The 15,290-nt window shown below is 41.5% G+C and overlaps 1 protein-coding gene across 1 annotated transcript in view; it reads left to right on the top strand.

Moving 5' to 3' along the window:
• The window catches only part of LOC138527211 (retinitis pigmentosa 1-like 1 protein), an 823,506-nt gene that overhangs the window by 279,428 nt on the left and 528,788 nt on the right, over positions 1-15,290 (top strand). Inside the window, exon 6 of the mRNA XM_069638329.1 lies at positions 2,197-2,259. Coding sequence (XP_069494430.1) covers positions 2,197-2,259 — 63 coding nt within the window. The remainder of the gene's footprint in view (positions 1-2,196; positions 2,260-15,290) is intronic.

Below are 15,290 nucleotides of genomic sequence, written 5' to 3'. Positions count from 1 at the left end.
GGATATGGATGAGATTGTGGCATTGCAGTTATGATTTGCCACCAAGTCGAGTGTTCTACTTTTATTGTGGGTAGGGTGGAGCACTCTCTGGGTAAAACGCAGTTCAATTAAGGTGTTAGCCACACTAGATGCTTGTGTGTCTTTGAGGTCATTAAAGCCTAGATTCAAGTCCCCTAATAGGAGAACTTGAGAGGAGTTTTTTTAGATTGTTAGACAAAATGTTGGATATGTCCTCCTCAAAGGTACCGATGTGGCCGATATAAAACAATAAATACTAATACAAATAATGTGGATTTTAGGTCTCTGTATTATAAAATGTTTATGTGTTAGATTCCATTTTATATGGACAAATTCTTCCAAATAAGGTCTACCTTTGAAATAATTCAGGGCTTGGCGGAACACAGCACAAGTCTTCTCTTCACAGCTATTTCTTTGGTTGGCAAGGCTTCATACTGTAATATTCTGTGATTCTGCTTTGCTCTGCAGGGCTGGCATGGAGTTTCCAGTAGGCAATACAGTATTGTGGCTCCTTCTAGTGATCCTTCATGAAATAGACATGCTGTCTTCTTGTAAATCTGCGTAGCCTTTTGACAGACTCTTGGCAAGTTCTTGTTGAGGAGGTTAGATATCCAAGGATTGTATAGCAAGTGCAACCCACCATTTGTATTATTAAATGGGAAAATGGATGGTTGTGTGGTTCCGGTTTCAAGATACTTGCCAGGCATGAACCAAACTAAGAAAGGGTGGAGGGGAACTAATAATCATGTGACTCCCACATACATGTGGCTCTCATATCTTATGTCTGCAGCGGGCAACAGGAAAAGCTTTCTGTGCTGTCTCACATTCTCCTCTCCCACCAATACAAAAGGAACTGTAACTTTGTGGTGAATCAAGGGTCTGGACTACATATTTCGCAGTACAGTTTGGCTCATTCTGAGTACGGTGCTAAACTTACTTCCATTACTGCCACTCAGTCTGGCAAAATTACCATCAGATTATAAGTGTGGCAATGGCAGTGTTAGACCCCATTCACAAAGCCCATAGGTCTTCATAGTGGATTTGGGGGAATTACCACTGGTGCTAATGGCAATTCCTCCAATTATTGGCCTTAAAGTAGAGGATTTTCCACCAGCGCTTGGCAGATGGTAACTCCTCCACTTTAAGGTCGACTCAGAATTTTGCAGTGTGTTAAATCTGGTGGTCATTTCATTATAAACAATTATTTACAACATTGCACACTCGTAATGAGGCTGAGGATAAATCAGAGTTGTATTCCAAAACATCGAGAGCCACAGGTTGGAGAACCCTGCTTTAAACGCAGTACGCTATTTCATTCAAGCAGAGTTGCCAAATTGTCATGTCCTCTGTCCAGTTATCTCACTTAGCACCTACTTAAAAAAGCAGGTATAATCTTCTTAGTTGTTGTAGCTGGCATTGGAGTTTTGAAGTCACTGTTAGGGGATGGTTGATTACTGTTAGGGACTTCAAGTTGATGGTTGAAGGATAAGGTAGGTTTAGAAAAAACCTTATTTCTGTATTTGTGTCTCAATTATAACAAAGCTTATCCTCTGATCAAAAATAAGTGTACATTTTGATATGATGTCACTTTATGCAGCGGTAATGATATGATATGATATGATATGATATGATGTTATGGTATGATATGGCATTTATAACGCGCCTATACACAGGTGTTTCAAGGTGTGAATGACATGTTTGAGGTGTAGCTTGCCTACAAGCCTACATCTCATCCATAAAGTTGTCTGGCCACATGTAAGGCACCTCACATGTACACAGGTACAGAATTGGTGTTGCATGCACACTGTGAGCAAACAACTGTGCTGGGTTGTAGTTTGTCTTTGCCAAGCAGGCCTAAGTGGGGCATCCACGTGTACATGGGCCCACTCAGCTATCAGCTCCTTTACTTTGAAACACGTGTTGGTTATGGCTATTGATTCGCGTGATGACCATTGTTCACCTTGTTTATAGGGTCATCTTTTGAAATGGATTTATGTAATAGTTAACATCAATTGGGATGGTGCCTGTCACCCTTTATATTGTAACTAAGAAATTGTAATGAATTCTTAATGTCTACATTTTATGTGGATTAAATTGCAGGTCTCTAGATGCTACGCTGCTTTATTAAGCATTCTCAGTGACTCTATTGTTCTAGCTGACTTTTTTGTTGTCTTCCAGGAAAGCAGTGACATTGACTTTGATGATGAGATGTTGTCCATTGGACTTCCATATTCTCGCACGGTAACTAAGTTTTGCAATTGAAATATTAAAGCTGCAAGACACCTGTATGTCTGTCATATTAATATTCCGTCCTGTTCTTATATGATATGATATGGCATTGCTTAATTTGCTTGCTTAATTGCAAACACTGCCTCAAAGTTTGTTGATTTAGGGAACCTCTTGAGACTCCATGCACTTGAACATGCGCTATATCATCAAGAATATGTACCTACCAAAAGCATATTTCTTTGACTTTATCTGTTGACCTCTTCCTACACTGTATGCCATTTAGCCTTTTCATTTATTTGCTGAGCCTGTCCCTTTTACATTTCTCCATTAATCTGTCTCCCCCACATGCTCCATTCTCTTCACTCGTTCACCTCCTCTTATGCTCTGCTTCTTTGTCCTTTTTCCAATATCCACTGTGCCAAGTTCCCTTTACCCACCACCACCCAATCATCAGCCTGTGCTCTGTGCTTCTTTCACTTCATCCATTCACTTCTACTTATACTATGCTTCGTTAAGCCTTTTCCATTACTCACTTAATATTCGCCCTTTTACACCCTTCCATTCATCCATCTCTCTTCCGTGTTCGCTTCACTTGACCCCCTCACCTCTTCTTATGCTGTGCTTGGTATCACCAACTCTTCCATTGGTCACTGAGCCTGGTCCCAGTTACACCCACCCATTCACCAGTATTTCTTCTTTGAATGCTGCTCTTTATTGAGTCTCTCCATTATTAATGTATCCTGATCATGTTTAGTCCTCTCCGTTCAGTAGAAACAGAATAAATTCCCAATTTGAGATCTCCCATTCCCTGCACGCTATCTATGGCTGAGTAAACCCAATTCGTTTATAATTCCTAATGGAAACTAAATGAGATTATAGTTGACACATCACATTCTATATAAGTGCATATATTTTTAGGAAACAAGGCATTTGAGACAAATGACTTAAGTAAAACTTCAAAGGAGGTTTTCAATTTTTCTCAAAGATGATTTATTTTTCATATGAATATCCCCAACGCGTTTCGAGATCAATTCTCTTCATCAGGGGCTGTTTTAATTAATTCAATGTTCAAATACTCTATAAACACAAAAGAAATTTAAACACATATGTCAGAGTACAATTTATCCAAACATTCAAAATGTAAAAGGCAAACATTCACATATGTAAATCTGATGGGGGATAAAGTTCATCCTTAGAATTCCTAGATAACAATCAATGCTATAGATTCATTATCTGGTATTGTTCTGAACAGATGGTAATTTTGCTAGTTTTTAAGTAAGCACTTGAATGTTGCACATGACAGAAAACCAAAAGAAGTGGTGGTGTTAGATTCTTGAATCAATTAGAAAGTTTGCAACTGGTCCCAAATTAAAAAATGATCCTATACAGAATTGTGTGCCTTAAAGGAAATAAAAGACTGTAAGAAATGGCATACCGTGTTTTCATCATTTTTCACAGAATATGCAAATAAAGTAGAGCAATGCTAAACAAGGTTGCTCCATGTGACCCGGTGTCATGGAGTATTCAGAGACCCCTACAGAGGATAAACAATGTGTGTAGTTAGGAGAGGATTTTCTACTAGTACATTCAATGTATAACATTGGTTGAATGCCAGCACTTACCGCTCAATGTTAAAGTTGGCAGTTGGATTGTAGAGCTTCTACCGGAAGAAGGACTTTGCCAGACATCAAGGGAACTCTTGAAAAATGATGAACAATTAGTGGCGACCTGAAAAACATGACCCATATTTTTGTAATTACCTCCTTCTATCGAGGTAGCAAAGAATCAAGAATGCCTATGGTGCTCTGGGTGTACTGAAGCCATGATGAGGGGCAGTGGTCCTGTCCCCCTGTGGCTAACTAGCAATCTATTCCTCTACGCAATAGGGAGCGATGAAAACTGAGCGTAAGTATACTTATTTGATTCGAAAAGAACCATCGATGTAGAAGGAGCCGATCCAGCCGCGTGCTGTGATCAAGGCTCACAAGATGGCGGATAATATATACGTCATGATCATGACGTAATCACGTAAAAACGTGAATGACGTCACTGATGTAAACAATGAAAAAAATGTAAAAACAATTGTCAGAAGAAAGGAAAAATGTGAAGGGTAGTTTATATATTGGGAGTGAAAGAAAGGCACTCCAATCATCATGAGTTCTAAAGGAAGTAGCTAAATTATGTATGAAGTAATTGCGTCATTACTTGGCTGCTGTGGATATCTACACTCATGTCAAAAAGGTAGCCACAATCGCGCAAAAAGGATTAGGCATAAACATGCCAAAAGAACAATAAAAATAGAAATAATTGCCTCACCAAGGTGACGTTATTATTAAGTGTATGATATATTTATGATATCTATGCAGCATGGAAGCATCTAATGCTGTCTTGATAGACCGTCTGGGCTGATGTATCTCCAGTGATATCCATAAAATCAAAGGAAAAGTAGGGCAGGTAGTGTCTCTCGAAAGATGTGTACTAAAGGCAGATAATTTAATGCTGATTGTACCACAATGCAATGTATGGGTTGTGAATACTGTTATTATTCGATGGATAACAATGTATTGTACCATTCTTAGATTATGGCCGATATACCTCTGAATTCAAGTAAATCGACTCCTTCTACATTGATGGTTCTTTTCGAATCAAGTAAGTATACTTAGGCTCAGTTTTCACCGCTCCCTATTGCGTAGAGGAATAGATTGATAGTTAGCCACAGGAGGACAAGACCACCGCCCCTCACCATGGCTTCAGTACATCCAGAGCACCATAGGCGTTCTTGATTCTTTGCTACCTCAATACATAGAGGTAACTACAAAAATATGATGTCATGTTTTTCAGGTCACCACTGATTGTTCGTCATTTTTCAAAAGTTCCCTTGATGTCTGGCAAAGTCCTTCTTCCAGTATAAGCTCTACAATCCAACTGCCAACTTTAACATTGAGCAGTAAGTGCTGGCATTCAACCAATATTATACATTGAACGTACTAGTAGAAAATCCTCTCCTAAATACACACATTGTTTATCCTCTATAGGGGGCTCTGAATACTCCATGACACTGGGACATATGGAGCAACCTTGTTTAGCATTGCTCTACTTTACTTGCATATTCTGTGAAAAATTATGAAAACACGGTATGCCATTTTCTTACAGTCTTTTATTTCCTTTAAGGCACACAAATCTGTATAGGATCTTTTTTTAATTTGGGATCAGTTTCAAACTTTCTAGTTGATTTAAGAATCTAACACCACCATTTATTTTGGTTTTCTGTCATGTGCAACATTAAAGTGCTTACTTAAAAACTAGCAAAATTACCAGCTGCTCAGAACAATACCAGATAATGAATCTATAGCATTGATTGTTACTTAGGAATTCTAAGGATGAACTTTATCCCCCATCAGATTTACATATGTGAATGTTTGTATTTTACACTATGAATTTTTGGATAAATTGTACTCTGACATATATGTTTAAATTTCTTTAGTATTTATAGAGTATTTGAACGTTGAATTAATCAAAACAGCCCCTGATGAAGAGAATTGATCTCGAAACGCGTTGGGCATATTCATATGAAAAATAAATCATCTTTGAGAAAAATTGAAAACCTCCTCTGAAGTTTTACTTAAGTCATTTGTCTGAAATGCCTTGTTTCTTAAAAATATATGCACTTATATAGAATGTGATGTGTCAACTATAATCTCATTGAATTTCCATTAGGAATTATAAACGAATTGGGCTTACTCAGCCATAGATAGCGTGCAGGGAATGGGAGATCCCAAATTGGGAACTTATTCTGTTTCTACTGTATGTACAACCCATTTGCCAGGGTTGTCAATTTTCTCCCCTGCACCTTAAATTATCTAAATATCCCTCTTTTGTAAAAAAGAGAAAAAAAAACCTTCTTTATACAAACAAATGGTCTCTAAAAATATCTTAGAGTGCTAGGTGTCCAATTCTTATTTAGTCCTCTCCATTCATCAGTATTTTCTCCACTCGCCCTTGTTCCATGTCAACTTGAATTGCCACCATGTGTCATCAATACTTGGGTTATAAGCACATATTTGGGTCCTTATTTCAAGTTTGGCACTATTTAATCAGGAAATACCACACAATTATTGAACTATTACAGGGTAGCATGCAGTAGCAGGAAGGATCTGTGCGATTCTGAGTGGTGAGGCTCCTTCCGTTGATCTCTATTCTGGAGTCACATAGGAAAGGCCTTATTAGTATAACTCAAGTCGCCGGAACACACGGGTGGACGAACCCAGGTGTCGCGGTTCAGAGACAAAAAACCTAACCGTGAGACCACAGAAATCTCTAAGCAGGATACACATTTTTAAGACAAAGGTTGAACACCTTTTCTACTTAACAAATAATGTTTTAAGAAAACCTTATCTTGGCAAATGCTTATTTGTCCTGTGCATTTTCTTGAGTTGGGAAAGACACCCCAAAATTAAATATGCACATTTCTTTACTTTACATTAAAGAAGTGTGTCGTCACATCCCACTGCATAAATGCCCCTGCTTTATTTTTAGGACTTCAGCCCTGCATTAGTGCATGCAGGATTACTTGCAGCTTGTACTGCTTTTGTGTGCTGGAAATGTTCACAACCAAAAGCTGGTGGTGAGCAAGTGTTTCAGTCCTGAACTTCGGAATTTATAGAGTTGTAAAATATCTGGGATTTGGAAATACTGGTTGTTTTACGATTGCCAGGAAACTGTCAATGGGGCCCTTGGAGCCTTTTTCCCACTGTTATACGTGGTTCTAGAACATTCTGAAGCACATTTCAGGGGATTGGTCATTTCTGTTGATGTACATATGTATACCTGCGGCACAATGAGATTATGTGCATACAGATACAGATAGGGAAGAGTGCTGATGAAATGCCTGTGGAGTGAACTATATATTTTTACTCAGACTGTTAGTCACCTACTTAGGCTTGGTTTGAAACTACTTTGTCATTTCCCAATATCTGGTAGGTGACTTAACAGTCTCTCCCCAGTTGATCTAGGAGTATGTCCCAGTAAGTGGTGATTCGTTTCACAGGCTTCCTCAGTTCAGAAATATGTCTGAGATGCTGCCCTTTCATTCCATAATGGGTCATCTTGCAGCCTCTTTCAATCTCTTTGTGTTGTATAGGGCAGGGTTGCATGATGCTAAGCACATGTCTTGTGTTGTGGGGTTTAGGAGGCATGACACCAGATATGAGTCTTGCGTGATTGGTGTTGGGGAGGCAGGACACCAGGTATGGTTCTTGAGTTATTGGTGTTGGGGAGGGAGGACACCGTTTTGGGTCTTGAGTAATTGATGTTGGGGAGGCAGGAAACCAGGTATGGGTCTTGAGTTATTGGTGTTTGGGATGCAGGACACTAGGTATGGGTCTTGAGATATTGGTTCTTTGGGAGCCAGGACATCAGGTATTGGTCTTGAGTTAATGTTGTTTGGGAGGCAGGACACCAGGTACGGGTCTTGAGTTATTGGTATTTGGGAGCCAGGACACCAGGTATGAGTCTTGAGTTATTGGTGTTTGGGAGGCTGGACACCAGGTATGGGTCTTGAGATAATGGTGTTTGGGAGCCAGGTATGGGTCTTGTGTTATTGGTTTTGGGGAGGCAGAGCACCAGGTATGGGTCTTGAAATATTGGTGTTGGTGAGGCAGGACACCAGGTATGGGTCTTGAGTTATTGGTGTTTGGAAGCTAGGACAACAGGTATGGGTCTTGAGCTGTTGGTGTTTGGAAGCTAGGACACCAGGTAAGGTTCTTGAGTTATTGGTGTTGGGGAGGCAAGACACCAGATTTGGGTCTTGAGTTATGGATGTTAATGAGGCAGGATACCAGGTATGGGTCTTGAGTCACTGGTGTTAGGAAGCTAGAACACCAGGTATGGGTCTTGAGCTATTGGTGTTTTGGAGCTAGAACACCAGGGATGGGTCTTGAGTTATTGGTGATTGGGAGCCAGGACACAGGTATGAGTCTTGAGTTATTGGTTGCCAGGCTGAGCGTATACCTGCGTCCGTGGAAGTTGCTGAACCCCCGACAATCCCCCCGAAGTGTAACACTCAGAACTAGTTCATATTCAGCTCTGCTTACTACACCCCAAAGGGAAAGGGGGAAGTGGGTAACATAAAAAACACCAGGTTGGCGACGTCAAAACTAGCTGATGTTGAACGTGCAGTAAATACATAAACAAAAACAGATTCTCTCATTACTCACTTATTATCAAAGTTAAAAGAGTTCAATCCTTAATTAAAGAATTAAAAATCGTACCTGGTTCTTCTCCTAAAATATCTCAGAGAAGACTGTAACAATTTGCTGAGAACAGGTTACTGAAATCTTTCTACCTTTCTTGAGTCTCTTGAAATGATCAGTAACTTCTTTTTTAACCTTGACTCTTGCTTTTTAAGCGGTACGTAGTTCCAGTTAATGTTCAGCTTTAGAATTGGATCCTTCTATACTTTTAACACTAAACACGCACACGCGCTGAAGGAAAAAACGTAGCTTTTGCAGAGCACGTGCAGTAGAAACCACGTATCTACAGTTTCCACGTACACGCACTGAAGAATACACACAGTTTTTTGAAGATCGCGCACACATGCCGTATTAAACCCATAGCAACTATTACCGCACACACGCGCTGAAGAAATCACGTAGTTTTTGCAGACCGCGCGCACACAGCATCTTAATCATGTAGCAACAATTACCACCCACACACGCTGAAGAAAACACATAGTTTTTGCAGACCGCGCACACACGCCATCTTTAATATGTAGCAACAATTACTGCGCACACGCGCTGAAGAAAACACGTTGTTTTTGCAGACCACGCGCACTTGCAATATATACACCTAGCAACAGTTACTGCGCACATGCGCTGGAGAGTTCACGCATGTGCAAATTAGTACACACGCTGCAGAGTAGTCCATACGCGCGCGTTGAAGAAAACAGCGCAAGGCCTTGCACGCGCAGAGCACACAAACACAATCCTTGCGCGCACTTAACCGAAGCAAATGAGCAAATACATGCTCTTTAAAACAATGTGGATAAATTGTCAAACTATACCAACGTCTTAGTTTTCTTTAAATAACGATTCCAGGAAATCACAGACAAAGTTTTATAAACCAAAAGCAAGTCACTTATCTTAGTATGATCTTCAAACGTAACTTCAAGATTTCTTATCTTCAGAGTTTTTCTCCTGACAATCCTGAATCCTCTCCTGTAAACCCCCAAAGAGTAGCTGCTCGACTGCTAGGGACCTGACAGTTCAGACCCACAAGGCACAAAGCTTCAGCTGGAGCCACTACAATACACATCCTCTCAGCTGGGGATACGACGATGAAAGGCAGAGAGTGACAGTTTAGAATGTTCATTGTACTCTTGCTGTCCTCTCTTGCCAATGGGAGCTCCTATTGAGAAACTCCATCTTGCCTTGGGCCAGTCTCAATAGTCTGAATTACAAAGTTAAGGCCACAGCAACCAACAGTAGAAAACGTCCCACACACACCAAGCACACCTACCAAACTATATACTAAAAGAAAACAAGAAGAAACCTCACATTGCTGTTGGGAGCCAGGACACCAGGTATGGGTCTTGAGATATTGGTGTTTGGAAGCTCGAACACCAGGTATGGGTCTTGCGCTGTTGGTGTTTGGAAGCTAGGACAACAGGTTGGTTCTTCAGTTATTGGTGTTGGGGAGGCGGGACACCAGGTATGGGTCTTTAGTTATTGGTGTTTGGAAGCTAGGACACCAGGTATGGGTTTTGAGTTATTGGTTCTTTGGGAGCCAGGACACCAGGTATGGGTCTTGAGTTATTGGTATTTGGGAGGCAAGACACCAGGTATGGGTCTTGAGTTTTTGGTGTTTGGGAGGCAGGACACCAGGTATGAGTCTTGAGTTATTGGTGTTTGGGAGGCAGGACACCAGGTATGGGTCTTGAGTTAATGGTGTTTGGGAGCCAGGACACCAGGTATGAGTCTTGAGTTATTGGTGTTTGGCACGCAGGACACCAGGTATGGGTCTTGAGTTATTGGTGTTTGGGAGGCAGGACACCAGGTATGGGTCTTGAGTTATTGGTGTTTGGGAGGCAGGACACCAGGTATGAGTCTTGAGTTATTGGTGTCTGGCATGCAGGACACCAGGTATGGGTCTTGAGTTATTGGTGTTTGGAAGGCAGGACACTAGGTATGGGTCTTGAGTTATTGTTGTTTGGGAGCCAGGACACCAGGTATGAGTCTTGAATTATTGGTGTTGGAAGCCAGGACACTAGGTATGGGTCTTGTGTCATTTGGGAATGCATAAGGCCAGTTATGGGTGTTACATTGTTGTGGGTGGGAGGACTGACACTACGTACTGGTTTTGTGCGTTAGAGGATGTAGGTGGTAGGGAGGTACGACATCAGGTAAGGGGTTTGTGTTGTGGGGGTGTGCAGACAGGACACTGTGTAGGGATTATGTGTTTTGGGAGTGGAGAGGCAGGACACCAGGTATGGGCATGACACTGTTGTGTTTGGGAGGTATGACACTAAATACTGGTTTTGTGTTTTAGAGTATGAAGATGGTGGGGGGTTACAACATCAGGTATTTGTTTTGTGGTATGGGGGTCTGGAGGTATTATGTATTTTGGGTTCTGTTGCGTGGTTGGTAGTGAAGGGCATCATGTATGGGTCTTGTGTTGTGGGGAATGAGAAGGCAGGATGCCAAGTATTTGTTTTTTGCTGGGTTCAGCATTCAGGACAGCCTGGAGTTTTCCCAGCAATAATGATGCAATTACTTTGCTCCAGTATTCTTTATCCTAATTGGCTGTCTCTGAACCAGTAATCCCAGGACTTTTCCTTCTCATCAATCAGGTTTCTTGAAGGTTTGCTAGTTAACAGTACGTTAAACCACTGCTGTATATTTGATTGTCCCTCTTAACTCTCTCCTGGAATGCCTGGTACTTTCTTCTTTCAGGGTGTCCCTCTATATTGGGGTTACTATTTCTTCTGTCTCTGGTCCCCTTAGTCCCTCTTAGTCCCCTTAGTCCGTCTTAACTCTCTCCTTGAATGCCTGGTACTTTCTTCTTTCAGGGTGTCCCCTCTATATTGGGGTTACTATTTCTTCTGTCTCTGGTCCCCTTAGGCTTTGGTGGGGAGGTATTTCATCTGAGGCTAATGATGGGTTGGAGAGCCTGGCAGACTCATCCTTGTGCTCCTCCATAATGTAGAAAATTATTCACTGGTCTTGGAAACAGCAGCGACCAATTATTCTGCAGGTTGGAGGTCACCACTTTCAAGCCAGACCTATACCCCAAAAATCAAATAAGGTCTTGAATAATTAATCACTCCTTGCCTACAGAAGATGTCAAAGCCATTGGAGGGGGTACACACAAAATTGATACTTTGGCAGCTTGCATAACCTTAAGACAAAACGTACCATTTCAATTCCTCCTCCTTTTAAATCAGAGGGACAACAAATGTAATACAGTGACCCTATATGTATGCATGTTTCCTGATTGTTTTAACTTTATCCATGGGGGATGTTACCGCTGGCTCATCTAGCATAGGGTTGAGCCTGAAAAGGCTACACTTTGAATCTGAATTGAATGATCAGCCTAGTCTTGCCTAACACCTTTAAGCCCTCTGGATCACCAAGGCTGTTGAGAGCCACCTTCTCAGTCCATCTTCTATAACTGTGGCATGTGTCTAGACATATTTTCTGTTACCCAGTGAACCAAACCACCAGTGTGCAATGCTCCCAGATGGTATGCAATGTTACCAGAGCAGGAAAATCCTTGCGGAGAGGTTTCCCACTATAGAGCACTGCTTGAAATGCACTCTCATCCTCCCTACTTCTCCCCCCAGCAGGTTTAGAGGTCTTTGCAACAGAAATGTTTTTTTTTAAACTTTTTATTTTAACAATGTATGTACAAAACAGCAAAATCATATAGATCTGGAGAATCCAGATGCAACAGAAAAGTTAATGATGTTCACATATGTTCGTATCACTCAGATCTGAATTATTTTTAACAACAGTAACCCACACATGCACTACTCATATTTTTCTCTATCCGCATTTGACCAAATACACAGAATTCCATGGACACTATGCTCATCACACCACCTCCATTTCACTAACCACAGTAAAGCTATGGAGGACTTTCTCTGCATGACTACTGCACACGGTTTTAACAGACATGCAGCCTCATCTTCTAGGAGAGCAGCTCACCTGGTATTCCTGATCTGATTGGAAATCAAACCTGGATTTCTCCATCTGACACTGCAACTCTGGCAACCCTACACAACTCCAAACTATTCTTCATTCACTCTCCTCGAATGACTGGCAGAGGTGGAAGCATCAGACACCTACCTCTTCCCTCCTCAATGCCTCACAAATCTCCAATGCCATGTCTTCTCCTATCTCTTTCTAATTCACCGTCTCGACTATTGCTCTGTCTCACTCGGTTCACATCATCTCCATCTATCGCGCTCCTGGTACCTCTGGACCATTCTTTGATGATCTTGGGCAACTCCTTGATTGTCTTTTCACTTAACATCATCTAATTCTCTTAGGTGACTTTAATCTTCCCTCTCAAATCACTTCTCAGAACTCAGATCTTCAGTCTTTTCTTAGTGACCATGCGCTGTACTCTATCCATGACCTACCTACCCACAAAGGGGGTAACTCTTGGATCTCTTATTCATCTACTCTGCTCTTTCAGCCACTAATACTACTGTCACACCATCCATATATGATCCCTCAATTGTTTCTACCACCATCTCCTTTCCACCCTCTGACTGTCAGGCTGAGAGGTCCTGTGTCCGCGGAAGCTGCTGAACCCCCGACGATCCCCCTGAAAATTAAATCTCAGAACTAGGTTTCAATTCAGCTCTGCAAATTACACCCCAAAGGGAAAGGGGGAAGTGGATAACAAAACAACACCAGGCTGACTGCGTCAAGGCTAACCAAAGCTGAACCTGCAGAGGATTTAAGAAAAGCAGATACAAATCCTTTTATTACTTACTCAACCTTAAGAGTGGAAAGACTTTAAATCCTTAACTAATAATTAAGAATCATACCTGGTTCTTCTCTTGAAATTTCTTAGAGAAGCTTGAAAAGAAGCTGAAAATCTCTCTTACTTGAGACTCTTGAAATTCACAGCAACTTCTTAATTAGAGCAAACCTGGAAGGTTTTGCTCTTTGCCTTTTTTCCAAAAATTCACTAGTTGTCCAGTTAAATAGTCTTTATCTTTTCTTTCTTTTTCTTTCAAACTTTTCTTTTGTTTTCAAACTTTTTACAATTCAATAAAGTTTGTGAATTCTTGAAGAAACACGTGCAAAAAACACACGCGGATAATCTTAATTCAGAAGATTTGCACGTTTTAAAACTTCCTGCGTTGAAGAACACGCGCACTGTAAGGAAAGTCCACGCGCAGAAAAACATGCGCGCTTGTAAAAACACGCAAAACAGAATTCACGCGCAAAAGAGTTCACACGCGGTCGAGTACCTGCATTAAAACACACGCGCAGGAAACCACACGCGCAATTGAGTTCTCGCGCTGAAGCACATGCGCTTGAAAACACACGCGCTATAGAGTTCTCACGCGGCAAACAGATCCTCGTGTTGGGAAGCACACGCGCAAAGAAAACACATGTGCTATAAAGTTCTCACGCGGCAAACAGATCCTCGCGCTTGGAAGCGCACGCGCTAAGAAAAAACACACATGCTATAGAGTTCTCACGCGGCAAACAGATCCTCGCGCTGGGAAGCACACGCGCTAAGAAAACACACGCGCTATAGAGTTCTAACGAGGCGAGCCGATTCTCGCGCTACGAATTACACGCGCTGGAAAACACTCGCTCGCGCAAAAGTTCAAAAATATAAATTCAAAGGTTAAATTTTACGAGTTCTCACTTAAATGTCATTAAGATAAACAGAGCTGCAGTTTAAAACAGAGTCTCTTATCTCCAGCACAATTTCTTAAAGATCTTCTGAGTTTCCTGTCTTCAAAACTAATTCCTGACAGCTGATAGCTTCTCCTGAAACCCCCAAGAAAGTAGCCGCTCAACTGCTAACGCCTGAAGGAATAAAATCTACCAGGCCCAAGTCTAAAGCAGGAGCAGCCACTAAACACGTCCTCTCAGCTGGGGTTTTGGTGATGAAAGGCAAATAGTGACAGTTTAGAATGTTCATTGTTGTTCAGTGTCAGGTACTGTTAGAATACAGTGACATATTCTGAGACATTAGGTCTGGGGAAAATTAGTATAGAAAGGTTTTTGGAAGTTATTATGAGTTTAATTTTAAAACAACCAATTTTGCCCCTAACATTCATTGCAGTCTATGGAGAATGCCCCAAGCCAAGATGGAGGTCCTCAGTCTAAGTTCTGATTGGCTGGTGATTGTTTATAGGGAAGACAGTGAACATTCTAAACTGCCTTTCATCGTCTTTGCCCAGCTGAGAGGTCGTGTATTAAGCCGCTCCTGCTTAACTTGTTCAGGGGTTTCAAGTTTCAAGCGGTCGAGCGGCTTATTTGGAAAAGCAAACAGGAATCTTGCGGAGATTCATTTTGGCACAGAACAGGAGTAAGAAGATTTCGAGTTATCCGAAAAGAAAACAAGGTTTCAAAGACTCTTCACAAGATAAGTCCTTTTAAAACTCAAGACTCTTTCTATGATGTCATTGTAGAAGATTTAATATGACTTTCAGGTTCATATGAAAAATATTTACTAAGAACTATATTGCTGTCGCATGTTTGGCTTTGCTACGCTACGTTTTCTATCAAGCGCGCAGTTTTTCCGTTAAGAGAAACCTGCGCGTGAGAGTCTTCGCTTGAGAATCTTGCGCGAGCTCTATGGTGTCGCGTGATACTCTTGTGCGTGTGTTTTTTCTACCCGCGGTTAGATTTCCGCGCGTGTGCATCTTGAATTAAGCGCGTGTGGATTTTTCCCGCTGTTCCGACTTTAGCGCGTGTGCGTGTGCTCGCATCTTGGACTAAGCGCGTGTGGATTTTTACCCGCGGTTTGTCGTCAGCGCGTGTGCGTGTGCTCGCATCTTGGACTAAGCGCGT

Source organism: Ambystoma mexicanum, chromosome 14 (assembly GCF_040938575.1).
Source record: "Ambystoma mexicanum isolate Mex_15411 chromosome 14, UKY_AmexF1_1, whole genome shotgun sequence".
Classification (NCBI taxonomy): Eukaryota; Metazoa; Chordata; class Amphibia; order Caudata; family Ambystomatidae; genus Ambystoma; species Ambystoma mexicanum.
The sequence above is the reverse complement of the archived record's forward strand: the minus strand, read 5'-3'. Positions and strand labels throughout refer to the sequence as shown.